General features: G+C 37.5%; 2 protein-coding genes across 8 annotated transcripts; one reads left to right on the forward strand and one right to left on the reverse strand.

Annotated features, from left to right (window-relative positions):
- Positions 1-322: 322 nt before the first annotated feature.
- PINX1_1 (PIN2/TERF1-interacting telomerase inhibitor 1) lies at positions 323-5,382 on the forward strand. Of its 5 annotated transcripts, XM_051213342.1 has the most exons (7): positions 342-369; positions 2,280-2,395; positions 2,444-2,636; positions 2,680-3,058; positions 3,097-3,164; positions 3,204-3,354; positions 3,393-3,487. In XM_051213342.1, exons 3-7 carry the CDS (start codon positions 2,472-2,474, stop codon positions 3,455-3,457), a joined length of 828 nt encoding a protein of 275 aa, XP_051069315.1. In that variant the 5' UTR covers positions 342-369; positions 2,280-2,395; positions 2,444-2,471; the 3' UTR covers positions 3,458-3,487. The 5 variants fall into 5 exon arrangements, with proteins under 5 accessions (XP_051069312.1, XP_051069313.1, XP_051069314.1 ...); XM_051213341.1 differs by having other exon boundaries at positions 323-369; positions 2,444-3,061; XM_051213344.1 differs by having other exon boundaries at positions 334-369; positions 2,668-3,058; positions 3,204-3,487.
- A 444-nt stretch (positions 5,383-5,826) lies between these two features.
- Positions 5,827-13,407, reverse strand: XPNPEP3_1 (Xaa-Pro aminopeptidase 3). Of its 3 annotated transcripts, XM_012944144.3 has the most exons (4): positions 13,211-13,407; positions 11,924-13,108; positions 10,169-10,344; positions 5,827-8,532 (listed from the first exon to the last, which is right to left on the reverse strand). In XM_012944144.3, exons 2-4 carry the CDS (start codon positions 12,918-12,920, stop codon positions 8,257-8,259), a joined length of 1,449 nt encoding a protein of 482 aa, XP_012799598.1. In that variant the 5' UTR covers positions 12,921-13,108; positions 13,211-13,407; the 3' UTR covers positions 5,827-8,256. The 3 variants fall into 3 exon arrangements, with proteins under 3 accessions (XP_012799598.1, XP_051069317.1, XP_051069318.1); XM_051213346.1 differs by lacking the exon at positions 10,169-10,344 and having other exon boundaries at positions 8,257-8,532; XM_051213345.1 differs by having other exon boundaries at positions 5,827-13,108.
- Positions 13,408-27,625: the final 14,218 nt, after the last annotated feature.

Below are 27,625 nucleotides of genomic sequence, written 5' to 3' on the forward strand. Positions count from 1 at the left end.
ACATAAGTTTTTAAAACATTTGAACGATAACAAAAAAAATAGTATGAGACTTGATTAAGTGTTGTAAGTGGGAATAAGTAGGCAGCGTGATAAAAAACGTGTATTATACGATTAACACAAATAAGTAAAACACAATGAATACTGTCACAAATACTCCGATTTCATAGGCATAGGAGTATATTAATTTTTGAAGTCATAAAAACTTCAGTACTAGTGCTAATAAAAACGTTCATAATAATTTTATGTCTCTACATTATTAAAAATAGGGGGGGCAGTGAAATAGCCACTTGTCCATGTGTTATTATGGAGGATACTTGGTGGCAAATGGCAATTGTATGGAGGGGGGTTGTTTGTTTGCGTTACCATGATGTACGTTCACTAGGGGTTTTATGTACCCAAGTGTTTTAAGGGTTCTTATATTCAGGAATTAATTAGTATTGATGTACTGTCATTATTAGATGTTTTGTTTAAGGTATGTTCTAGCACTAAAATTATCTATTTGGAATTAAAATGTCATTAAAATTATAATAAGCTCTCTCTCTCTATGACCATGGTCATAGTTGTAAGCTCCTAACCGTAATATTTCGAGGTTAGTGGGTTTTTGATGCAACTTTGTACTTAAGGTTTTATTTCACTAACTATGGGAAGAGACTTTGAATTTCGGTTTATGATTTAATATTTCAAATGGATCGACCATTAACTGTGTGTTCATGTAAGTGATTTTTTGGACGCAATATGACTTCATGGTTTGTATGAACAAAAGAAGTGAGAGTAACGATCGAAAATCTTATAGAGTATCTCCATTTCATTTATCTATTATTTATGGCTTTTCTGAGATTAGGAATTAGGATTTAAATTAAGGTTTTTCATCACAAACAGACGTTGATTGTGTTGTCGAAATACTGTTTATCTGTAAGTATAAATAATTCTCGCCCCGAAACCTTTGACTCTGTTCTTGATTTCATCATTTCGTGCATAAATTATAATTTACCTTTTCAAACGTTCTGAAGATAGACATTAGAAAGTCGGTTACAGTGGTAAGTTACTTCCCTGCTTGTATGTTAGAATAGTCTGTAATTTGCAGACCATTATTTTAAGGCGTTTGAGTCTGATCACAGGAACACCTCATCACATCTTAGGGTCATATAAACCAGTTGTGGAATGTTATGATTTAAATTTTGACGTTGCAGTTCGGTAAGATGCACGGTTATCTATCCAGGAATTTGTTTCAGTTTACTGATATCTATAACATTTGCCAGTTGTATGCCCTTCATGTGATACAAATACCTATAATTTATTTCTTAAAAGTCGTATGATGACTTTCTTGCCTTAGTTTGTTCATTCACTTAACTGCTAGTGTCTGTTTTCTCTTAACTTTAAAATCATGTCTAGGAGCCCTGTAGTACCCCGGGATCTTAAGAAAACTAATGCACGAATTCAGTTATTTATTTATTTTAATACATAGGCACCAAATACTTATGCGCCACACAGGTATCATTTGATATGTGTGAGGGCTGTGATACTGCCCGGGTGCCCAGACCGAAGCAGGTAGTTTTCTCAGGGGGCCACACCCCGAGCCTTTGACCTAAAGGTCTGATCCACAAGGCCGTGGAGCACCGTAAGGAGATGCAGTTCCATGGTAGCCGGTGATCAACGATTGGTTCATGCGCCAATTGTCCCCGCATGATACTGGAGCTCGTGTGCACCATTGGTTTAGGATCCGGTTAAAGCGCCGGATATTCGCCTTTCATCCTCTCATTTTCGTAAACAACACCCCCGCCACGAGAAGGCAGTGAGTAGGACTTCCCTAGCAGAGGCTGTATACACGTGGCCATGTGAGAGCGTTTGCGGAGCGAGAGAGGACTCTCCCTACTCTCGGCCATACCAGGGCATTTGGGGGTGACGAAGATAAATAAGCTACTCTGTATAACTAGTACACTGCAAACTAGGAGATTAATTCTTATCCATTATTTTCTAAGATGGACCAGTTTGGTGCTTTGGATATACATATATAACCTTCAGTTTGGTCAATATAGTATCCAGAGCACTAGCTTCCATAATCATCTGACGTCTAACCGGAGGCCAGGAACATCTAATCAAGACACGGCACTAGCCGACAGACCGATGTTCGTTTTGAGAAGCACGAACTACATTGTTGTAGTGTGTGTGATAATCATGACAAACGGTTGGGAACGTGAGGTGACATTTTCAATGCAATTTGAGTTGCGTATACATATGCACGTGCTCATTCTTAATTCTCTCTTTCTTTGCTGACTTAGTATGGAAACGTGCACCTATGTAAAACAAAGTCGTATCAGATAATACGTTGTTTTTGTTTAATCGACGTAAATAAAATCTGTACACTTAACTCTACAGTCTAAATTAGCTGGGATTCGTAAGTTTTAGCGAATTTTAACTTATTGATCCTCCTTTATGTTTTTAGATATCTCTCAGTAGCCTAATACTTCAAAATGCTTTCAGAAAAACGTATAAAAGTAAGGTATTCAACAGACCCAAATGGGAATCTTTGGGCTGCCGATCCCAACAATTTTGGCAGAAAAATGCTAGAAAAATATGGTTGGTCTCCTGGAAAGGGTTTAGGAAAAAACAGCAACGGTATTAAAGCCCCTATAAAGGTATCAGTTTATTTTCTAAAAGGGTTTTTAGGCTTCCATACAGAAAGGCACACGGGGATTGGGTATGAAGTCGGACTTTTGTTTGGGTATCCGGCAGATTGATGAATACGCAAGTCTTCTGCGTAAGCTTAACAACGCCCACAGTAGTTCTGACAAAACAAATGCAATCAGTGAATGTTTACCAACGAGTTGGAGGAAAGGTATGAAGACTTTAAGGTCAAAGGATGCATCTAAGTATGATCAGCAAGATCTATCCATTGTTCTTGGACATACTCGGTCATTTTTGGAAGAAAAAATAGCCTCGCCAAATGCTCCTGCAAAGGAATCTGGTTGTCAAATTCCTAGTGTGATAAGTCCAATGTCTGTCTCCGAATATTTTGCTAAAGCAAAAAAACACAGACTCCAAAGCGAGCCACAAACTTGTGGTGTGTTGTATTTTTTACTTTATTAGATACCTTAGATTTGGTTGATGTCAAGTCAGCGAAGTCAATTGAAATTATCGTCCCGGTTGATCAACACGTTACATCAGTAAGTTCCAAACTTTGTATTGATTATCATGTTAACAAGAACTCTGTTTCAGTAAAGATCAATGATAACGAAGGGTTCGAATGTAGGAAAATTGAAGAGATATCAAACCATGAAGACGTCGAACTGATCATACCACCACTAGATCCTGATAAAAAAATAAGGCGTGTCGAAACTGTAAATGCAGGAGAAAGTATGTAATGTCTTATGGTGACTTACCCTTTTTCTTAGATGTCATTAATTCTCTATTCGTGCAGTCCAACTTATTGTCGATGCCTGGGTACTGTTATTACTAATTATTTTTGAGTAAAAATTGTACTGACCAGTTTGTTGTTATATTCATGGCAATCTCAAAGTAACAAAGAATCGCATCTTGTATGTATTGCTAAATAATGGTGAGGTAACACTTACGTAAGGTCATTCGATGTTTACTTCGGTTTCTAGTAGTTGCGTTTTTATTATTTTGAAGCGCAGAAACTTAGTGTTTTTGCAGCTAGGTAACTACGCTTACTCTCATATTGCTATGTGATTATATAGTTATACATGTTATAACGATTAAAAAAGTAATTTCCGTATCCGTGACGTGGTCGTTAGACGACTTTAAACCTTATAAATATTTAATGATTGGAATACGCTGTGTTATGCTATTCTGGGTAGGATAAAAATAAGTCGGAGAATAGTTAGGAGTGGTTAAAGCAATATTTAATATCAGCCCATGAAGCTATTGGCGTTTGATCTAAGTTGTTTCAGTAATTTCGAATTATGTTACAGTCCTCAGAGTAATTGTACTTTATTGTTCAAGACTTCAAGTGGCACGGCTAACTGTCGAGCAAGGTGTTGCGAATGGGCTCTATCATTATTCTGAATCTTCAGCTTAGTATCATGTGTAGGTTTTCGGAACCACTGATACCATTATTTTGACTAATTTGCTTTTTATTCCAGTAAAGTCCTTCCACTATATTCATGTAGTTTGGCAAACTAAACCAAAAAAAGTTTGTGCCAATTCCGATTTTATATAACATAGGCTGCTTGGTCAGTCATCCTTATATATATACAAAGCGATACTTAAAATGGCATGGTTAAATACAGCATATGGTTACTAGTACATAAATGGTAAACATAAGTGGTCGATCACTTGTTCTTTGGCATAATACTACCACTCATGTAATTTTAATTCGCTCCTTATAAATAACCGGTGATTTGATTTTATTCCGAAGTACCAGTATAATATTTTGCATAATGTACCGTGTTAAATCACCATTGATGCATCAGGACTAAAAGAAGAAACTTGCTAAATCATAGTACTTCTGACTACACAGAAAAATATAGACTCCACACTTACCCGCTCAAGAGCAAGCAACCTTAAAAAATAGGTGAATAGAAAGGTCACCATCATAGTACCAACAGACAAAGGTAGTTATGGACATCAAGAAGGCCAGTGACCTACTCAAAGACAAGTCTATAACAACCATTAGTGAGAAACCCTATTAAAAAATTAGACAGCTGAATCGACAGAACTCTAAGCGAACTCGTCAAAGACAAACTACGAAACAAGATCAGTGACAAACAAAATCCACTACAACAGATCAAATTAAATACTTCATTACAAAGTATTGTTACGGCTGGACAGTAACATGCATTTTGTGCAAAGAACTCTAAATGATAATAAAAGACAGAATCTTGTGATCATTCTATGGATTCCTCAACTTAGTCCCCTGACTGCACAAGTTTCTTATAACTCACTCTTATTCAACAAACATACGAGTGAAACTAATAGGATCCCCTATTTCACAAATAATTGCAGATAGCGTGATGCAAAGACTACAAAGCACATTTCTACTAGCAATCGAACTGAAGATTTAAATACGTAGATGACATTCGTTAGTTCGGAAATGCTTAGGATTTTATCAACAACATCTCCAATAATATCAAATTTACAAGTCAAAAAGAAGAATAAGTTAAAACTTTCCTTGAACGTTTGACTCAACAGAAATACAGTCAGTCAGCTACAACGTAGGACCAGGCACATTTATGCATCGGTAAAAGTTGCCATACCTTATTAACACAACAAGATCAACACCGGATTCATAAAAGTAGTTATTTCAGAGGTGGTAATATATAAAAGAAAGATTGCGATAAGGATATAGTGCAGAAAGAAAGGATTAGTTCGTAGAAAGAAAGATATGAAGCGATTTTAAACTCTTAGTTTAAGGGAAGACAGAAAGTGTATACATCTACACCATTGTGATCGATTCTGAGCCATGTCACCCACAGTCTCCAATCATTGGTTACAATAGTCACGCGGACCCCGACCAAGTAGTTTGCATCTAACAACATGGCTCAGACTAGAAGTTAGTGACTTCAAGCACTGGTGCCACGTTTTGGTTTCGCCGCCCCTAACTTTCTTCCAACCGTATCCAACACCGGTTAGCATTGCACGTCGTGGTAATCGGTGTTCAGGCATACGTAACACGTGGCCCAACCATCTCAGTCGATGAAGATTCACAACCTCATCAACTGATTTACCATCATTCCCTAATAACCTGCCTCTAACCTCACTATTACTTACCCGATGATCCCAGCAGACGCCAGCAATATTTCTAAGGCATCTGTGGTCAAATACTAATAGCTTACGAGTGTCTTCTACTCTTAATGGCCATGTTTCGCTGCCGTGAATTAAAACAGAACAGACTGCCGCGCAGTATACTCGTCCTTTGTTGATAGACGAATATCTCGTTTTCGCCATAGGTGACGTAAGTTGGCAAAAGCCAAGCGAGCTTTTCGAATCCGTGCTGAGATTTTGTCAGACACCAACCCATTAGGACTGATCAGACTTCCAAGATAAGTGAAGTTGTCAACGCGTTCGACTACTTCACTCCCTATCCTTAGTTCATGTGTTGATGCAGACCAGTCCTGAAGCAGCAGCTTGCATTTAGAAGGAGAGAAGCGCATTCCGAACATTGTTGCTTAGTGCTACCAAAAAACTCTGTATTTTATCAGCGTCTCCACCAAACAGGACTATATCATCTGCGTATTCTAAGTCGATAAGTGGACCTCCTGGAAGAAGATCAATACCCGAGAATTCAGTGGACGAGAATGTTATTTCGGTGAGGTCTATGATGAAGTTAAACAAAAATGGAAACAGAAATACAGGCACTTGGAGACACAAGTGTACGGAAAACCAAGCTACATGTATAAAATACTAATCTACAACAGCACCCAAAAGCAGTTGTGACCGGACGCTATTCAGTTAAGTGGAAACTCACTTAAGTGCTCTCATTACACGAAGAATTGGAACTCATCTTCAGTTCATCTCCCTCAAGAATAACTACCCTACCCTGACATACAATTAGAATACCAACCCTAGAAAACGGAAGCAGATTTTCTCACCACATTTAAGAAATATCGCAGAAACCTGTACAATGATCCTAAGGCCCTATGGAATTACATTCGCTACAAAACCAATACAACCATTTCATCGCATTGCATATAAAATACAAATCTAACCTAAACAAAGTAGATTGCATCAACTGCTACATTAGAACAAGTGGGTTCTCCTTTAACTTACGTATAATCGAATCGGGTAAAACCTGATAGTGCCAGGTAAATTGTGGTTAGTTGGCAGCCAACAGCCATATCGATCTAAATCTATGAACACATGGGGAATGTTAAACAATTGCGAGGCCAGAGGGTCAACCGACAAAGTTATCGCAAATACAAGGACGAATGGATACGACAAACATAAACTACGGCAAACAAACCCATCTAGACGAACTGATAAAATACTTTGGGAATAACTAGGAAGCTCACTCCCACACAAAGCATGTATTGATAAAATACTTCAATGAGATTTCTTGGACTTGATTCCTAAGTAACATTAACGGCTGGTCATTGTCATTATAAGTCAAGAGTATTTCCTGTTGGCGTTTTTTGTTTCGTAGTTTTATAGGTGATTCATTTCTGGCTCACAGAGCAAATCCTCAGGAAATTACTGTTGGACCTCCATACATCCCACCACCATTAAATTTAGTTTTATACTCTATTAAGTGTCGAATATGGAGCATCACCACCTAGCCAAGGATGCAAGTTTGCATACCTCATATTATTATTGACGAAGCAATTAAAACCTTGTCACACTAGGACATTGCAATGAGCTCAACTTCTCAAGCTGAATTCGTGAATAAGCCCACTTAGATAGCTTCCGAACAAATTTGCTAACCACCATTTCCCGCTATCTTACCAGATCATCAGTGCACATCTTCAGAAGTTTATCTGGATTGCAGCCCTTCATATACTGTTATCTAATCGGACAACTGTTTTCGGAATTGTACCAGTAAATATTCATTTGACTACAACTTTTTATCCTATTCATATATGAACAGCTTCCATTTATCGTAACACTATCTTGTTCACCCGCCAGCCACTCCTAACGAGGACCGGGTAAATGGACGTTGATAACACACTATTTTCGACAATATGGAGACAAAATAGTTGAGGTGATAATATCTGAGCGACTCAGTATTTCTGCAGATACTGCCAGTTACCAAACAACATGAACCCATAGATGATTAGCGCGCTGGGCTTAATGTAACTACGTCCAGCAAGCGGAGCAGTCCAGTGCACATGACAGCAAATCCCTATATTTTTAGGAGTGGGGTGCTCCACATGTTTACTGACCTCATTCTCTTCTTAGTCTTTGAATATCACGACTGTTTAATTCAATAGGCTGTGAGATGGAAATAAACTCACCCATTTGAAAAGAATACTTCAGATTTTAAACTTGGCTGACGTAAGCTACCACACCTAAGGGCTTATTTCTCGGTCGACTTCGTCATTTTAGTTAATTCCAGGTATGACCAACATTCCTCTGTCAGAGATTATTATACCGCAGTGAATTTTATGGAAACAGTTCGATAAAACTAGATACTAAGCCTTCGTAAGTCAAGCTAAGACAGTGACCTAAAAAATCATTTCGTCAGGTGGAATGTTGTTTAGTATTTTCATGAAACACTGATTTAAAGACTATTGTGACAATTTAGAAATCCATAGTTTTTAAATCAACATATTCATCAATTTCGAATTTATTACATGAATTTTAGGCTTCTTCCAATAATAAATCATCTTTGACGTGTTCTAAGTTCTCAGCGCAGCCAGTTTTTGACATGACGAAATCGTCTTCTACTCGCATACCGATGCCCAGAAAGTCTCTCGAAACGCCCAGTTTCGCCAACTCATCTCTGAAGTAAATACCTGGTTCTAAAGGGAACACAACGCCTGCTTCGAAACGTTTTGTACTAGGTATCGTAGGAGTATCATGAATGTCTAAACCAAGATAATGTCCGACATGATGTGGACATATCTTTTGTGCAACCTGAATTTTAAAAATAAAATTTTTGCGTAAGGTCGGTTCAAAATCGTAATATGTATCATGGTAACATATTTCGAGAAAAAGCAGAATAGTTTGCGTTAAAACTGATCTAGCAGTTTGGCTAAAGCATACAAGTTTTGAAATCTATACTTCAAGTCCAAATCGTGTTTGTTATAAAGTGGCAACCGTGAAGAAAGTGCTTCTGTGCAGTGCCTAGTAACAAAAAATATCTGGTGACAAAATAGACAAGATATTTTCCGGCGAACTTGTGAATCTGAGTTCTAGGTTGTCGCCACTGAATTAAATCACGTTTGTCAGCAATTTGGATTTCATGCTAAGGTGAAGTGCTAAGCCCCACGATTAGGAAACTCTCAATTTGGCTAATTTCATATGATCATACAAGCCCTTTCATAAAAACGTTTACTTGCGATTATTATAATAATGTCTTGCGTTAGATGAATTACATATATCGAAACCTTTGGCAAGAATAATAATAGAAATGAACAGTCATGTTCAGCATATTAAGTAAGTCTTTAAACACGTTTCGTACTTGCAGATCCACGTACTCGACCTCAAGTCACACTATGTGAGGACCAGTAATACTAACCAGCTCCCCGAGAGAGGTGAAGTGGGGTCAATCAGCTGCAACATAGGACCAGGCACATATATGCATCGGTCCAACTCGCCACACCTCATTAGCACAAAATGAACACCAAATTCATAGAAATATTCACTTCAGTGGTAGTAATATATAAAAGAAAGATTGTGTATAAGAATATAAAATTGGAAGAATTAGTTCACAGAAAGAAAGGTATAAAGCAAAGCATGTATACGCCGACGCCACTGTGATCGATTCTAAGCCATGTTACCCATAGTCTCCAACCATTGGTTGCGATAGTCACTTGGACCTCAAGCAAATAGTCTGCATCTACCAACATGGCTCAGGGTGAAGTGGGTTGTGAACTATCAATTGGAAGTTGTTTTTATATCGTATAACCACCACTTCACTTACAAAGGATATTCGAAGTGAACGAAGTATGTACATTTGAGAGATCACTTATTACAGGTACATAATGGATTTGGCGCTTAAATGCGTATCTATATACCTAATATTATGGAAGTTTGTCGTTCATATTTGAAAGGATTTACGCTCGAAACTACATGCGAGCCAATAATTGTTGTTAATCAATGTAAGTGGAAATCAAATACTTTTATCAGTCTTTATGAAAATGAGCTTGCAAATTCTTTGCAGCATATATATCTGGTGCCCCTCGTACCAATATTTATGTGTTCAAATAAATAAATAACTCATTTCACTTTACTATGATGTAGCGACTGTAAGAACAGTGAAATTTTGATTTAAACTTCTACTTATTTTTGTTCAATTTAAATCAAACCACAATCATTAATAGATTGTTGTGTAGTAGATCATTTTAAGATCAGCAGCAGATGATATGTGTATATGAAGACAATAATGTCCATAGCAAGAGGAAACTTGGATCAAGTTCAAGGTGTTGGAACAATCGTATGTCAATTAAGTATAAGATCATGGAAATACCGATAATAATACTAATGGTAATATGTAACTATGAAGGAATTTGATTAGGAGGTAAGTATCTATTTAAAAAAATCAACTTACATGCAACTTGTCCTGGTCTGGGATAATCCCCTCACTTATTAAGTGTCGTCCTATTTCAGACAGCATATGATGATATACATCTTGCAGACTTTGTTCAGGAGAGGCTAAAGATGCACATGAGTTCTGTACATCAACTAATATTTCATGTATAACTTTTTGGGGTGCCGAAAAGTTTCCTAATGAATAAACAGATTTTAATATGTAATTACATTGTTTTGGATTTGACCTAACTGAAACATTCACCAACTATAATGGAGTAAGTAGGTACTAATGCACGTTTTACTGAAAGTGAAACTTAATATAAGGCATCTGTTAAAAAGTTATTTAGTGGTAGGAATAAGGCGTCATACCTGTCTAGCCCTATATCTCAAATATCATAAGTGGAATGAGATTGGATAATTCATCAAACTGACACAAGATCACAGATACTTCTTTAAAATGAGAAATCGAAATAACCTGGTACGACCAGTGTCTTACAAAGCTTTGATTATTTGTACGAACATATCCACGAGAATGAGTAAGGAGTATGGTTATGCTGCATCATAAAAACTATAGAAGTTGAGAAAGCGATAAATATTGACGGTATTTACCATAGAATTAAAAGGAGTTTAGTAGACAATTAAATTACTAACATTCGTTCATTGAATATCAATTATTAATATCACAGTTCCACATACACACACTCATCTATTTTCACCGTGTGTACTTTTCACATTTATTTGTACGGACTAATGATTCTGTTGTAATTAAATACCTGTTTATTTCGGATTCCAAATATAATACATTCATTTCGGGAATTCCTATTTAGCATGATGATTCGAATATTTGTGTGTGTGGGGGGGCTGTGATACTGCCCGGGTGCCCAGACCGAAGCAGGTAGTTTTCTCAGGGGGCCACACCCCGAGCCTTTGACCTAAAGGTCTGATCCACAAGGCCGTGGAGCACCGTAAGGAGATGCAGTTCCATGGTAGCCGGTGATCAACGATTGGTTCATGCGCCAATTGTCCCCGCATGATACTGGAGCTCGTGTGCACCATTGGTTTAGGATCCGGTTAAAGCGCCGGATATTCGCCTTTCATCCTCTCATTTTCGTAAACAACACCCCCGCCACGAGAAGGCAGTGAGTAGGACTTCCCTAGCAGAGGCTGTATACGCGTGGCCGTGTGAGAGCATTTCGACAGGGAGGGCGGGCCCGTCCCATTCTCGGCCATACCAGGGCATTTGGAGGCGCATATATACTTGGTGCCCTCTTGTACCAATATTTGTGTTGAAATAAATAATAAATAAAAATGATTCGAATACCTCTAATTATCATACTTATCCTATGTACCAAAGTTAACACTTGAATATCATTGGACAGGCATTTAATGTAGATTTGATTTGGTTTCTAAACGTCACATGCTTTTCGATAATCTTGATTTCGGTTATTACTCTGAAGGAGTCTAGACAGATTTTTTTGACAAAAAGTCGTAGTATTTCAAATTTCTAATATAATTTAAACAATTTGTTTTTGAACTTGCCGTACTGACCTTACAGGCTTTTAATACTTGTGTGCTAGGAATTACCATTTGGTATAAATGACTAAGATATTTTGAGGCTACATGTTATGAACGAGGCTATCAATGGCATGACAATTCGTGAGATCCAGTTAGTTGGAAAAACCTAATTAAATCTGTCTAGCTTTAATTTTCTTAATTTGCAAGCTTCAGAATTTTCAAGTGTTAAAATTAAGTAAGCGAAAACACTTCAACATACCGTTTACTGGCCAAGTTCGAGTAATATCGGACGTATACCCGTTAAAGCGACATCCAGCATCCACCAAAACCAATTCCCCATTCTCAATTCTCATATTGTTTTTCATGTAATGAATGATGTTTGTTCTACTCCCTCCAGCAACAACAGGAGGATACCCGACAGAACAGCCTCGGCTGTGCATTTGGTATTCTATATGACCTTGTAAAGCAGTTTCCGTGATTCCTGGTTGTGTAATTTGCATAGCCGACTTAAGAGACTCGATCGCTGCAATAACCGCGGTTTTAATCTGTCTTAGTTCATAATTTGATTTTATAAAGCGAATTCTGTCGATTATATAGTCTGGATTTTCAAAGCTAATACTTTTGTCGCCAATTTGCCGGGAGAATTCTAAAATCTTTCTCAAAACGAACTTATTTAAGGGGCGCTCAACAAAATTTTTGGATGATAATGGACTATACCAAACACATATGGATTGCGCAAATAAAGCTTGATGGTTCAAAAAGTTACTAAATTCATTCAAAGGATGGGAATTATCAACCCCAGTTGCCAAAGAAGCTTCTGATAGCGTCAAAGATGGACCATCCCAGATTTCGGCATGTTTGTTTTGAGTCTCCACGAATAGATGAGTCGACCAATTGGAGCCACTTTGATCGCGATGCTCTTCTGTTTTATCTGTGCAAAACAACAGAACTCCATTTGGTTCACTTAATCCAGTGAAGTAGAAGAAGTTGGAATCTTGGTGAAAAGGGTATGGAACATGGTAAGCCATATACTGTATTTCTGAGGCTGGTATTATAACTATGTGATAGGAAGGCCTATTTACCAGCTGTTCAGTGCAAATGTTCAGTTTGTTGACAAAGATTTCACGGCGATTCCTCAATTCTACGAGAGGAACAGAAGAATTATTGTTTGGATAGGATGGCGAAGTGCATAACCATCGAACTGACGTTAAGGCTGAAGACCATATATCAGGAAGTTTTTTTAAAGCAGAAATCATATATCACGGGTTTGTTGGAAATCCATACTGGCAGATCGGTTTTAAAGAAATGCACAAAGTGAAAACGAGCTACAGCTAAAGAATATACTTTTTAGCTGTTCCTTTTATACAAAAGCTTGTAGTTTTCAAGAGACGAATAAGTGGTAGTAGTTACCCCTCGTATTTTTCCGAGAAAAAAATAGCGATATCTAAAACCAAAGGTGAACAAATTAACCCAATTAAGATATTTAATCAAATATGTGTACTCAATACCAAGTAGTTTATTTAACCAAAAACAGTTGGGTACTTACGGGTCAATAGATACTGAAGCAAAACTTGGCTTCAAATGAAACCTTCTACAAATACTATGATACTTGAACTTGGAAGTACAAATATGCGGTCAATATATATATATATAGTAAATATATCAAGACGGTACCGCCCAGATTCGAATCCAAGCAGACACTTTATTATAAGTAATGGGATGTTCTAGTTAGCCTTAGGAACCTTTATCTTTGATGATGACAGCAGCCGAAATAACATCGCTTCACGATCTTTCCAGTTGAAAACATAAATTTACAACTTTCCGCGTTATCGGGAAAATGTGGTCCGTTTTGATTATATATTTGGGCTTGTTTGAGTATATTCTCATGCATTTACTGAAGGCCTTGTTGTAGCTGGGATTGGGGAGAGTCTGTTCTATCTGTCGGGTAGGGAAGCCAAACTCTGCCTTCTCGTCGATAGGGTATAGTCTTCAAAATCAAGGAGGGTTAAATGCAGATGTCCGGAGTCCCCGGATCTTGAGGGAACCAATAGCATATGAACCTATTGTTAGTTACCAGTCATCGCGGGATCGCACCTCTGAAGATTTCTTCACGGACTTGTGAATTAGCTGTCTTTTGGGCTTGAGGAGTGGCCTCCAAAGGAAACAACCTGCTTCGACTTGGTTACCTAGGGACAACCCTAGCCCTCACACAAATTTAACGAGTACAAATCGGGAAAACTTTGCTTTCTTCAACCATCATTCTCAGGAATTTTACTCAAGGTTATCCAATAACATTCGTCCTCATTTACATCGAGTCTCATCCTATTACCCATTATTCATATTGAGTGCATTCCACTATTTTCCAGTGCTTATGGAAGCTCGCCTGTTGTAGGGATTATAACCTATCTAAACTATCTCATGTCACTGGCCCGTCGGAAGCTAAATGGTTCCGCTGAATACGAAGTCTAAACCAGGCTTTCTGGTAGCTGCCGGAGGCCCCTTCAGCCTAATCGACAATCCGTGAAGCTGATGGAATTCTAGTCAGTTAAACCTGCCAATATCTCAGACGATTAACGGGTTCGCCTATCTGGTGATATCAACTAGACCTCTGATCGGCGTCGGCTAATCCATCAAACGAGGCAGAAACCCACAAGGAAATCCGACTCTGGGAACGCCATCAATCTTCATGTTCAAATGACATCATCCGCTTCTTCTAAGTATAATGGAAAACCTCAAGTTAGGGAACCGACTGAGTTGTTCTCAAATTTTGTCTAGAAACGTCTAAAAAAGCAGTGTCCCTACGTCCTGGAGTGGGTCTATATTCAACCGTATATTTAAAATCGGCTTATGTCTCCCGCCCAACAACCTTCGGGAGAATAGACATCTTCCGATTGCATTCAGATTATTAGCTTACGCCGCAGATTGTTCAAAACTTGGGAAAGATTGATCCTTAAGGAGCAAGCTGGTCCTCTTCGTTCTTGAAGATGTGTTAGTCATATTCCACCCTCTCCAGTCAAATTTTAGAAAAAACACCATACTTTTGCTGCAAACTGTCAATGTACATCTTTGCACCAGGGCTGCCTGCGATCTGCTGAATAGGAGAACAAGAGTATCCATGAGTCGTTTGTTAATATTTCGGAAACTCTTTATACCAATACCTCAGGCAGAATCAAGGTACACAAACACATGTTGATAGTTGATCAGGATCTGACACTGTCGTCGTATGAGAGATTAGTGCACGGGACAGACATCTGTTGGTACTTCAAGACTATTTGGTTGAGGTCTTAAAAGTAATGAAACGCAGTGGCTTGAGAAGTTACTAGACATTCCTCTGAACGGAGGCCAGTGAATGTCGTGCCCGAATTTTCTTTGACGTCTGATTGAAACTCCCTTAACAAATCGAATCCCTTTTTATTTAGACTGCCTCCTTCATTACTGTTTCTATAACTATTTTGTTTCGCTTCCATAGGCCGATTTCCATTCTTTTTTCTTTTTTTTATCATACTTGCCTCTTTTTCTTTGTCTTTTCACGCCCTTATTTGTATTATGTGGAATTCCTTTTTACCAACATTTATGTGTTTAGATAAATAGATGAAATATCAACGACCCTGGGATGCAAGTCAACAATTTTGGAAGCATTGTCTATTCACGGAGCAATAAACAACAAAAGGAAATTAAGTTACGGTGGAATAATGGTGTCAACATGACAAATCCTTTACATACTATTTCATTACTTGCAGTAAAGGAGAGAGGTTAGGACTATGCATTAAGATTTGAGCGATTGGTGAGAATCATGATTACAACATGGTATGGTTTCGTAAACGACTGACATCAGTTATGATGCTAAAATGTTGGGGTTGGGTAGTGGGTGTTAAACTGGAGTCACGTTTCAGTATTACAAATCAGGTATGAGATACTTAACTTGAGCTAATTTCAAATAAACTGCAAGCACGTTTTATCACCATTTTGTTTTCGAATTGAAATAACTTACGATTAAGATACAGAATCAGAGTGTAGAATGGGAGAATACTATTTAGCAATACAAGCGTACTTGATTATGTGCCGAATCGAATAAAGTAAAATGACAAACCATCCTCATCAGAAGAGAGCATTTCATTTGGTCTGAACCATGTTATTATTGTTTTCATCAATTTGTTGCATAGCATGGACTTCTGTGCTTGAAATCAATAACAATTCTTACAAATTTCAGGCATTTAAAGCACGACGCATGGCAGATAATCTAATTAGCTACTCACAAAATACAAGCTTCCCAGTATTGTGGTGTTTTGCAGTCAGCCCAAAGATATTTCAAGTTCTTGGGACTTTGCAGGAAGAGAGAAAAGGGGAAAAGGACAACTGGTAATACAGCAAGTTCATAAAATCTCCTAGCTCTGAAAAGGAAAACTCTGAAACAGCAATCAGTTATAGCACACGAATAATATCAGGAGAGTCTAAAGACGAGATCCACTAGAAGCTTGGATTTCACGCAAAAATATTCCATAATCTGTCTTACATCTGCTCAGTCAACCCAAGAATTCCACCGTAATTCTTGTATGATTATAGCAGACAGTGTTTAAAAGGATTCTTTTGATTGTATTTTTTAACGTAAAAGTGTCATAAAGTGAATTCAAGATAGAAATAATATTTATAAACTTATTCAAACTTCCCTTAATTTATTGTGATACGCACTAAGCTCGAGATACGTCAGTCTAGATACACAATTCTGAAATGCATTGTAGATTGCCATTACAGGGGATATGTATGGATGATCCCGGACCTATTCGAGTTGGATGAGAATTGTGTGAGCTCCTAGTCTACGCCAAAGTGAAGCTGACGGGACTCACTATCCAAATAGGACCGACTGTAGCCCTCCAGAATATCAACGTAGCATGCTACAATTGAAGAGTAGTATAACTAACCTCCGTGAAGATTGACCGAATTATAATAATGTTATAGTCAACCCTTATATCTGTAAATGCCCATGTATTTCTGCACATCAGTAATTCTTACGCAATAATTACTTCTTTTGATTCTCCCAATTTGCGGCTTTAGGATTCCGCACTAATAATGCCGTTAGTTTGTTATAATCAAGTACAGAATGTAACACTGAGGATGATGTGTACCAATAACAATGACTGTTACTAAGCTTAGCTTGAAAATAAGGAAAAACGGCATGAACAGTTCTAACTTTGTATCCTGGAAATCCTGAACCAACAGGTGAACCTTAATCACGGAGGAATTACTGATGATTCATGTAACCCAGTTACGGATTCCATTATTAATTATGTTTATGAACTTTATTTCAAAGGTTTGGCTGGTATCGTATTCGGACCCTGGTTCAAGTAGTGTGAAGATTTGTTCAGGGTCGACTTCAATACATTTGATGGCTCCACGAAGATCAGAATGTATTGAACGAAAACACAAGTGGGCGCAACAAGATGTATTTGAACACAACATTACAGAAAATCTGAGTAAAATCAAGGAATACGCAATTTGCAAAATGTAAATTAGTTGTCTCAAACTTGAACGTTCCTTCATTTCCAAAGAAATTATTCATTGGTCTCGTCCTCTTTTTATGCTCTTCTTAATATTATTCTGCCAGGTATTTCACTTTCGATTGATGACGCTTACTACTTATATCTGACAACATCAGTAGCACACACTATAAGTATACTCCTGAGAAAACTTGGCTGGGTTAGACGAAGAGGACGGTAAATCCACCTTTTCGAAGAATTCAAAATACTTTTCTTTCCATGCAACAATCGACATCCCATCAGAAATCTTTGCTGACCAGTCATCTTTGTTTCATAACTGTTATTCGTACCTCAATTTAACGAAAGCTGGTGACGATGACTGCATGAACATGCAGGTTTAGTAATTCGCGAATTTGAATGGTTTACACCATCAGCAATGGCAGATCAGTTTGACTGTGCCGCACTTGTATGCAGTTTCTGATCTCCTGAAGAGGCTGATGCCAGAAGCAGAATTTGAGTAAAATTTAGGTATCTTAACATAACGCTACAACAAGTGACCATGAAATACCAGAGATTGGTAAACCTGTTATAAGATATTTTCATATCTTGCGATCATATGTCTATGCTGTGGGCTAGAAGCAAGATTATGGCTCACGAATACCATCCCTCACAGACAACTAGCACTCATCTCAGTGCTGGTTATGTGAAGGTCGTCATTACAAAAAGGTCTGTGTATATAAAGATCATCGTTGCAGAAAAAGAATCCCTAAACATTATCTTTCAATACCCTATTTCAAAGAATACAGGCCTGATGCGACAACTAAAACTATGTTGTCTGCTCGTATCTGAGCATATTTTACCACCGGAGAAAATATGTAACATTGATAAACACCCTATTAATCTTCAACGCGATACAGCATCTAACGCTACTCTTATCAGCCCAGAAACTTGAAAGATCCACAATTCACCCGAAGACACAACTGGCACACAGTGCTTCGATAGAAAGTTAGATATAATTAGAGAGGTGTCCTGCACTCATTCCAAAGTTAATGTAACAACGAGTACAACAGTATACTTTACGAAGAATTCAGAACTCGATTTATCGAGGTTAGGTCTCTAAAATTGGCAGACCATTCTGTCAACAACACCTGCATAAGAGTCAAAAGTTCTAACTCCTAGGAGTGGTACCAGAAGAACGCCGTGTTACAAAGACAGCACTACATGTTTGCAGAATGATTGTATAATTGCATAAAAACTAAGGCTTTCCAAACACTCAGATCTGGGGCTACAGTGTTTATCGACCCAAAAGACCTGTGCTTTATGCTTCTCTTCCAGTGACTGGGCAGGCACTATAATGGATTCAGAAATTGGAGGCTATTGAACCTGTGAACCTTTCATATTGTGCTGCACAGAGTGTTTGTCAATAAATCCCACGATATTGTTCGCTTATGCACGGATTACTCCATTGGGTTAAATGAAGCTCTAAAATTTTACCGGTATCCCGCACCTAAACCTGCAGCTCTTCTTGTCAAGCTGGGTGGTGGCAAGTATTTTGCAAAATCGGATTTATCAGACATATACTTACAAACCCCTGTAACAATTGGAAGTAAAGATCTATCGATTAATACTCACAAGGATTTGTTCCAACATAACCGACTACATTTTAAAGTGAAGAAGGCATTACGACATTACGATCTCTTTTGAGACTCTTTGGCTATAATGGAGCCTTTCTACCGAACGTTTATCGCATACGTGCTCCGTGTAATGACCTGGTTATGAGTATAAAATAGGGTTGTCAAGCTTCCTTTTGGGAAATCAAGAAACTTCGAGTCTTTGAAATGTTATTTACGCATTACGGTTCAGCATTACTTACTTTAGCAGCATCAGTCGATTCGAACAACGGCATTCGGGCAGTTATTTCCTAAATCCTGCCACTTGAATTTCAGAAGACAATACTACTCGTAGCTAGATGGTTAACTGTGGTGGAACGTACTTTTGGTAAGGTTGGAAAGGAAACACTGTTAATTTTCTTTGCTGCAAAGAAATTTCACAAGATGGTATTTGGACTTCAGTTCACGCTTCCAGCTGACTATGAGCCAGTGCTGGTCGTATTCGGGTCCGAAAAGGGGATCCCAGTATATACGGCAAACTGGCTGCTACAATGAAGAACCAAACTCCTGGGTTAAGAACGCAAGATTAAGTATTAGCACACCAGTGATTTTGAACTAGCTGATACACTTTTAGACTGATTTATTAACAAATGAATCTTGAAGATACTCAGGTAGTAGAAATTGAGGTGTAAACAGCGTTGGAATACGAAGCTGATAGTCTACTAGTTACTTTCAAACCTATGAAAGACGTCATAAAAGATGATGAGATATTAGAAGTTAGGAGTTGTATTCTCACCGAATACCCAAACGGTCGTTTTCTGGGCATGTTGATAACACAAACATCCTGGTTTTTAGATATCCGTTCAACTGTGATTCTACGATGAATTTTGAATCGAATTGGTTTGGAAATATTCTTTATCGCTTCGCACATTAGCGTTTCATATATTTCATGATTCCAAGCAAGAGTAATGGTCAAAATCCTGCAGGAACACCTTGCACGTGTAGCATGTCCGTCCAATTTTATGTGATGAGTGTTAAGTGCATTGCATCAGCCATGATGCTGTCTTTTCAGGTATGTTTTAAGCTTAAGGTTGATTTTGCACAACGGTTTTCCGAGTAATATCCTTTCACTGTCTCACAGTAGTTGTTTCCTCTTAGGCTCCACCATCATTTTGAAAATTGGGCATTCTGAGGATTTCCTTTTATAGCTGTATATTCCACACTAGTATCACGAAGGTGGGGTTATTCATGTTCTTTTGGAGTACCTCTTCTGTACCCAGATCCTATGTGACTGTGTCATAATCATCAATCTTTGTTAATACTTGTACACATAGCTGTACCCAATATGTGCACCATGCTTTTATCAGAAGTTATATTCAATAGCGATGGGAAAGCTTTTCTTGTTATTCCTCCGGCTTTCCTGCTGGCAACGGTAAACACACTTCAGATGGTGATAAAGCTGTTGAATCTATTTCCCTTCATAACACAACTCTTACCTTAGCCAATCCTACGAGTATTCATGGAACTACCAATTGCGATTTATACTCTAACCTGCTTCACCATGATAACTCTGAGTTTCTTATTCTTTCGTTCAATTTCCGTTCTCTGTCCAATAAAACTACTCATCTTAGAATCCTTTTACTCCTTGTAAGTCCAACCAATGTGCTTATTACGGAAACGTGGTGCAATTCATCTATATCCGATCACTCCTTGAATGAAGATGATTATGTTTTCTTTAGAACCGGTCGATGTTATGGAATAGGAGGCAGTACAATTATCTATGTCACTTCAGACACTCAAGCGTGCAAATTTGAGGACAAATCCCTTGATGCTATAGACGACTCCACTTGGGTTACTGTAAACTGTGGATCCCAAAATTATTTACTGGTGGGATGCATATATAGACCACGTCGTGCGGATACTAAGTTTGACAGATTACTAACAAACATCTTTTCCATTGCTTCTCAACAGCCACATACTTTTAAAATCATCGGAGGTGACTTTAATCTGCCAAAAGTTACATGGGGTTCGACTCCGATACCAGGTCAATATAACAAGCTACTTGAAACACTAGAAATTTGTGGTTGGGTTCAACAGATCCGAAAACCGACCAGGGGGAATAATGTACTTGATATATTGTTTGCAATCAAGACAGAATCTATTTCAGTGCATACCAATCATGAGTATTTTATGAGTGATCATAGAGTTGTATTGAGTTTTATCCATTATTTAAGCACTATACAGTTGAACTCTCAAGCTGAAATAATGTACCAAAGAACACAGTTTTGTCAAAAAGCCTCGAAACGAACTGGAACTTCCGTTCGATGTTTACCATGTGAAACTTATTTCACCACAAATAATGTTGACATTGCGCTTTCTGATTTATACCACAACCTGATATATTGCCTTGACTGCACTGCTCCAGTTATTGGCCATGTGGCTTATAATGCTAATAGGGGCCAGAATACTTCCAAAACTTTTAAAAGAAAGCTGAAGAAATTAAAACGCCTCAACCACGAGCACAATGACGTGTATGCACTTCAGAGTATACTTAAATTAATAGACAGAAATGCTTCATCTAAACGCAAAAGGCCTACGTATTAAAAGCCCAGAATTATCAATACTTCTGCCTTTTAAATCCCGTGTGAAGTCAAATTTTCTCGGCACGACTAAATTCTTCATAGTTAACGGAAGCATTGTTGATGACCCTAATATTTTAAGCGAACAATTCAGTAGGCACTTCTCGCAATGCTACAAAACTAGAGCTTACAGCTCTATCATTACATTTCCAATGCTGACATCCAGACACCTATGGAAAATTGATTTTATACCCTCCAATATTAAGCAGGCCATAACTGCCCAGAAAACGTTTTATGATGGTGGACCTGACGGGATCCCTTCACCGTTTGTGTAATATGGGAGTAAAGAAATCCCACTATTTCGGTTGAAAGTTTTCAACCTATCCATGGAACATCGAACCTATCCATGTGTATGGAAAACATCTCTTATCACCCGTAACTTCAGAACGGGATCACGTACTGATATTATTAACTATAGGCCAATTAATTTGACATCCGTCCTCTCAAGAACCATGGAAAAAATCATCCACAAACAGCTATTATCATTTTTACTTTCAGCTAGTCTGATTAGCCCATCCCAACACGGGTTTATGAATAAACACTAATGCTTTATATCGTACACGACATTTTCTGATCAAATTACCCAGAGAAGAGATGTTGGTCAGTCAGTGATAATTCTGTACTTCGATTTTAGTAAGGCTTTAGACAGACTCACACAAACTTCTTCTTCTAAATCTTTCTTCATTTGGTATACAGGATCCCCATTTATCTTGGCTCAACTCTTTTTTAGAAGAACGTAGCCAAATCGTTCGCTTTGGATCTTGCTACTCTAAACCTGTGAATGTAACCAGTGGGGTTATACAAGGAAGTGTGGTTGGTCCATTACTCTTTCTCCTTTTTATCAATGATGTGTGTTCCCTCTTTTAGTATGGTAAGCCTTTCCTTTTTGCTGATGACCTGAAAGTAGTTTATTCATTCTCTTCTCCCACGAAAGAAAGCTATATTTCAGCGGTAATCCAAGAAAGAATAAACACGTTTTACGAGGGTATTGCCCCGCAGAATTCGCCACTTAATGTTGACAAAAGTGGATTTATTCACATTGACCGCTGCCTTTACTTAAATCTGACTATACATAAACATACACTCAAACCTCTCAACACTGTTCGTGACTTGGGTTTAAGATATAGCATTAGTTTGAACTTTTCCGTGCCCATCGCATCTCAAGTATCCAAAGTTAGAAAGTTCAGTGGAATCATAATGATAAACTTCAATAATATCGAGTCGTGATTATTATTATTATTATACAGAAAATGTATCCCACCCATTCTTCAATATGGTGTTTTAGTTTACAGTAATTGCAGGCATAATGAACTTATTAAAATTGAAGGTGTTCGAAGAAGGTTCATTAAAGCTTTTTTGGGATATTCCGACAACAAGGACTATGACCAAAGATGTCAAGAACTGAAATCAGAACCTCTCTGTATCAGGTGTATCAAATTAAACTGTTTCTTTATGTACTAGCTTATTAACGATATTAACTACTCTTCGGTATCCACCCCTTCATACCCTATGATATCATTCCACAATCTACTCAGTAAGAAAAATATTTTAGCGATTCCAAGAACCTACACAAACTTACGTCAGAATGTTTTCGTTATTCGCTACTCAACCAAGTGGAACAGACTGTCAGTAAACCTCCGTTGCAGTGAGACTGCAACCCTTTTCAGAAGTCTCCTTGACGATTTTCTTTCCGAAAGTGGATTGTGTCACCGACTGAGTATCAGTGCGTTCAATAATGATTCGTACAAACAATGTCCGACATCTATCTAATTGACTGAAAAGCAAAGTGTAGCCTTTAAACTTTCCACGTCTATTTTTTTGTTTTCTTTTTATTTATCTTAATATATGAAGTCTGCTTATGTAGGTATCTATAATTGTTACCGTTATCAATATAATTATTGGTCCTCAACACATTAGATATTCTTTTCATTTTTTTGTCCTTCTAACGACATTTTGTTTCTAAACGTCCCGAGTCTGTAACTATAAAGAAATTATCTTATATCGAACTTAAATGACTCATTTTATATTCACCACATATATATAACACATAGAAATTTACATTTGGTTATCCATTGCAATTATTTGTGACATTCATAGCATCATTCCTGATTATTATTGCACAAATGTCTATACTAATATCCGGTTTTACTCCGTATACTTTAACATAAATCTATATGTATTCATCCGAGTGCACTAAAAAATTTAAATTGATTTTTTACTTAAGAGGTCGATATTCATTATATAATTATTATTATCATGGTTGAACCCTCTCACTAGGTGTTCATTTCTTTTCTCTCTTCCCCCTCCTAAATAAATATTTTTAAGATTCCGAAGTTTGTAATTATGACAATAAATTGTGTTACACGTAAATTAACTTCTACGAATCGTTTTTATCTTCGCTATGCATATACGACTCATACAAATCGATATTTAGTTACCCTTTTCACTTAATTGATATTTACATAGCATCACTCTAAACTATGAATGCACAAACATTTATTCTATCGTCATATCTTACTGCAATCATAAGTTATTTTTCCTTGATTATTTTCTATTTTATTTTTGTTACTAATTTGACGATACATGCATAGTCGTTTATTCTCGCTCTGTGTTCATAAACACGCCTACTAAACTGTTTGCGTATTTCACGTCTCCTTTATTTCTATTCCCTTATTTTCTCCCTTTCTTTCTTTGAAGTCCATTCAATATCCTTCTCAACTACACAGAACCTGATTTGTTATTCTATTATTATCACTCTCATTTTCAAGTACGGTAAATATAATGCTAGTCTCACTGAAAATTGTGTATTATTTCATTTTTGAAGAAACCCTATATGGTTTCTTCACAACACTTAAGTACCCACTGGAAGATCCATGTTGGATATTTTGTGTGTGAGAATCCATCCATAAATACGCTTGCAGTTTGTTCCTATTGATTTCTTTAGTTGTACATTGTTAGTCTTTTTGATTCCATTTGAGTTGTTAATATTTGCATTTTATTATAGTTTTTACTTTTCTTACACCTTCACTAAGTTTACGTGTTTCTTCCTGAACTACATTTATGTTGTTTTACTTGATACTTAGCCTTGTCAGCAGCCATATTGGTTTGTTCCTATTTTTGATTGAGTTGCTTGTATTGACTGGAATTGTGCATTTTTGACTGTAAATTGAGGCACTCTTCCAGAATTGGAAACACTGTGTCATAAAGGAACCAAATATTATCTTCTGAACGAATCTCTGTGTGTCCTGTCCAAACAGGATAGAATGGTATTGCTTTGTTGTGACTGGTAACTTTTTCGCATCCTTTGTCAACTCACTAATTTATTGTAACCTAGATTTGATTAATTGAATAATTATTGGTTTAGTGGTTGGGTGGTCATATTTGTTTAGGTAACAATGTATATTTAAATTTATGATGAATTACAGGACCGTCATTTTACCCAATTACTTCGTTTTGGTCTCAACCGGGCAAGGGCGCGTATCTAACCCATCTAGAAAGCTATTCTTCTGTCCAAACCTTAGTCTGGATCTTACACCCATATGATGTTTGTCAATAATAATAACGTAGGTCGATTGCCTTACAGTTGCTCACAAACATCTAAGTAAATGTCAGAACATTAAAGCTCGAGTATTCACTCACTTTATCTTGCATAGAGGTTATGATTCCTATTGTTTTGTATTGGATGTTGAACAGTCTTGTCTGTTTGAAAAGATATCCACACTACCCGCTCCAACGTTTAGGATTTGCAAATATAGACTTTCTCACTACTATTCTGGTTTATTCTATCGGCAGATCAAAGGATACTCACTGGCCCGAAAACTTTATATATTGTTTTTCCTATGTCAATACAGGAAAAGAGTGTTTGTGGCCATAGTGGATGGACCCACGAAATGGTCAAAAATTCATATTTCGTCAAATTGACGAGCCGGTGAAGCAGTTGGCAATTTATGTGAATTGTTTAGCTGTTTGGGAGTTTGAGAGTCTTTTGAAATTAACAGTGGCTTACAATTCACTTCTAATACTTTCAAACACTTTTGCAATAATAATAAATTCACACATGTGCGCTCTCCACCTTAAAACTTTCAAATGAATAAACAGGCAGTGCTCTTTTTCCATACATTTAAAAGAAAATTGCTGAAAGAGGGAGACAAGTCAGGTAAACACGAAATTCCTAAAAGCTCATAGAATTGCGCCAACCTCACTGCTAAAAATGGAGAGTCTCCTGCTGAAGTTATGTTTGGAAGAAGTATTCGAACCGTATTGGACGCCATTTTGCCACATAAAACAATAGATTGGTGAAAACAAAATCAGAATATCCGAAGTTTAAATGTGTGGGATAATTTGGTTGTCAATCATATCTTGGCAAAACCTATAGGAGCCTTGATTGGTTGAAAGGACGATATAAAACGTTCTGTAAAAATTGCGTGTGACTTTCGGGATGTGGGTCAAACAAACCAACCAATTTCATAAGAAAAATGGACAGTGAACAAGGTAGATTTGCAAATGGGTCTTCCACTGGATATTATCATAGGTACTCCAATGATAAAAACATCCAAGTACACAATGAAGAACAAAAGATGGAAAATTTGGAGTCTGAGGACACCAAGAAAGTTTGAACACTGTTACAAATCAGTTGTCAAGTTACAAGCGGACTCCAGAAGAAAGATTTATTTCTGTAGGCGTTAGGACGGCTTCAAAAATCACGGCGAAGCCTCCACAGTCTGTAAAGAAGCGAAAGGGGTTCCATCCAATAAAAACCGGATGTTGTGCTCTAGAATATCGAAGCTGAACAACATACAATTGCTGAGAAGTTTTACACTCAATATGTAACACCGGAGTTGGGTATTGGCACCGGCGGTAGGAATTGGTCGGTATGACATTAATCGGCCTTACAGGTGGGGCCATCTCGTGTAACTTGCATCACCACATATAAGGTGTATTGTTTTGCTGCCAGTCGAAATGTGATTTCCAGAAGCACTTAACATCATATTGTTGTATGTCATCATAGAACGAGCATGTATAACAGTGATGTGAATTCCATTAATGATCTTATGGATTAGATTGTGACATCATAACTAACAAACAACTTTTGAGACTAGATCTATCATTATGATGGCGAAGTCAAATGAACTTATGCCGAATTAGACCATATTTCTACGAGCCATCCACTTTGATTTGCTTGAAGGGATGACGGTGATATTTGATCTTCATGCAAAAAACTTCATTCTCTTTTTCAACTGTTTCTATGACTATTTTCTGAATTACTTAGTATTGAATTTTTCCTAAATATCACGTCTAAGTATACAGCAAACGTTGTAGACAACTTCATTTCAGCTTTCTCAGTTATATGAACTGATGTGCAGCAGTTCAAGGTTTATTTAAAAGGTCAGTTTATTTATAAGGGTTGTAACGTTATTTGTGACAAGACATGCACATTTCAAATGTGCATCGCTGAGAATAAAAATACGATCTCTTGTACAATGATATCGTCATGCAGCTACACATATTGGTTACGACCTACTAAGAAATAAGTAATTTTAACATTTGGTGGACAGAATCGTAATTACACGTTTATAAGCCTTTTATGTGTGATTGCTAGATGAATCTACCAGTGCTACTCAACAAGCACTTGTAGCGTGATGTCGAGTCGTGATTAGCTATGAATGTGAGTCACTACACACTCACCACATTGGTCTGATATGACATTGCTGTGACTACGTTTGGTCAAGATGCAAGTAGCAGGACAGTGCTTTTTTTGCTCCATTTAACAAGTGTTAGCAATGCAAATGTTCTAATCTTCAATCATTTGTGTAATTTATGCCTATGTAGTGGGACCTGCTGAAGACCTCCTAACAGACTGGGCGGCATTTACTTTTAGAAAATTTAAGTATTATGGTGTTCCCATGAGTTCCAGTTGGGTAAAGCTTGAGTTTAAAAGTGGAGGATCTCAAATTGTGTTTGAAATCACAAAAAGATATGAAGTAATTTAGTACGATTGATCCCTTAAGAGTAGTTCCAGAAATGAATTCAAGAAAAGTCGTCTACCACTACACTTTCCTCTTAAAAACTATACAAACTGCTCGAAATGAAAGAACACATAGTGTTTTAGTGTCTTGAACCCCAAAAAGACTTCGTAGTGGCATTGGGCTCTGATCACGCAATCCTCAAATATGAACAGGGGACACTTAGGAAGATAGGTGTTCAGCACTCAACGTGGTGAAAAAACACACGATGGGGA

The sequence above is a fragment of the Schistosoma haematobium genome, chromosome 3, assembly GCF_000699445.3.
Source record: "Schistosoma haematobium chromosome 3, whole genome shotgun sequence".
Taxonomy (NCBI): Eukaryota; Metazoa; Platyhelminthes; class Trematoda; order Strigeidida; family Schistosomatidae; genus Schistosoma; species Schistosoma haematobium.

Coding starts and splice junctions, on each gene's coding strand:
- PINX1_1 (XM_051213340.1), top strand. CDS start 2,472: ATGCTTTCAGAAAAACGTATAAAAGTAAGGTATTCAACAGACCCAAAT. Junction 2,637..2,667: donor GTATTAAAGCCCCTATAAAG/GTATCAGTTTAT, acceptor AAGGGTTTTTAG/GCTTCCATACAGAAAGGCAC. Junction 3,355..3,392: donor AACTGTAAATGCAGGAGAAA/GTATGTAATGTC, acceptor CCTTTTTCTTAG/ATGTCATTAATTCTCTATTC.
- XPNPEP3_1 (XM_012944144.3), bottom strand. CDS start 12,920: ATGATTTCTGCTTTAAAAAAACTTCCTGATATATGGTCTTCAGCCTTA. Junction 10,345..11,923: donor TCGAACTTGGCCAGTAAACG/GTATGTTGAAGT, acceptor TTTATTCATTAG/GAAACTTTTCGGCACCCCAA. Junction 8,533..10,168: donor CAGACCAGGACAAGTTGCAT/GTAAGTTGATTT, acceptor TTTAAAATTCAG/GTTGCACAAAAGATATGTCC.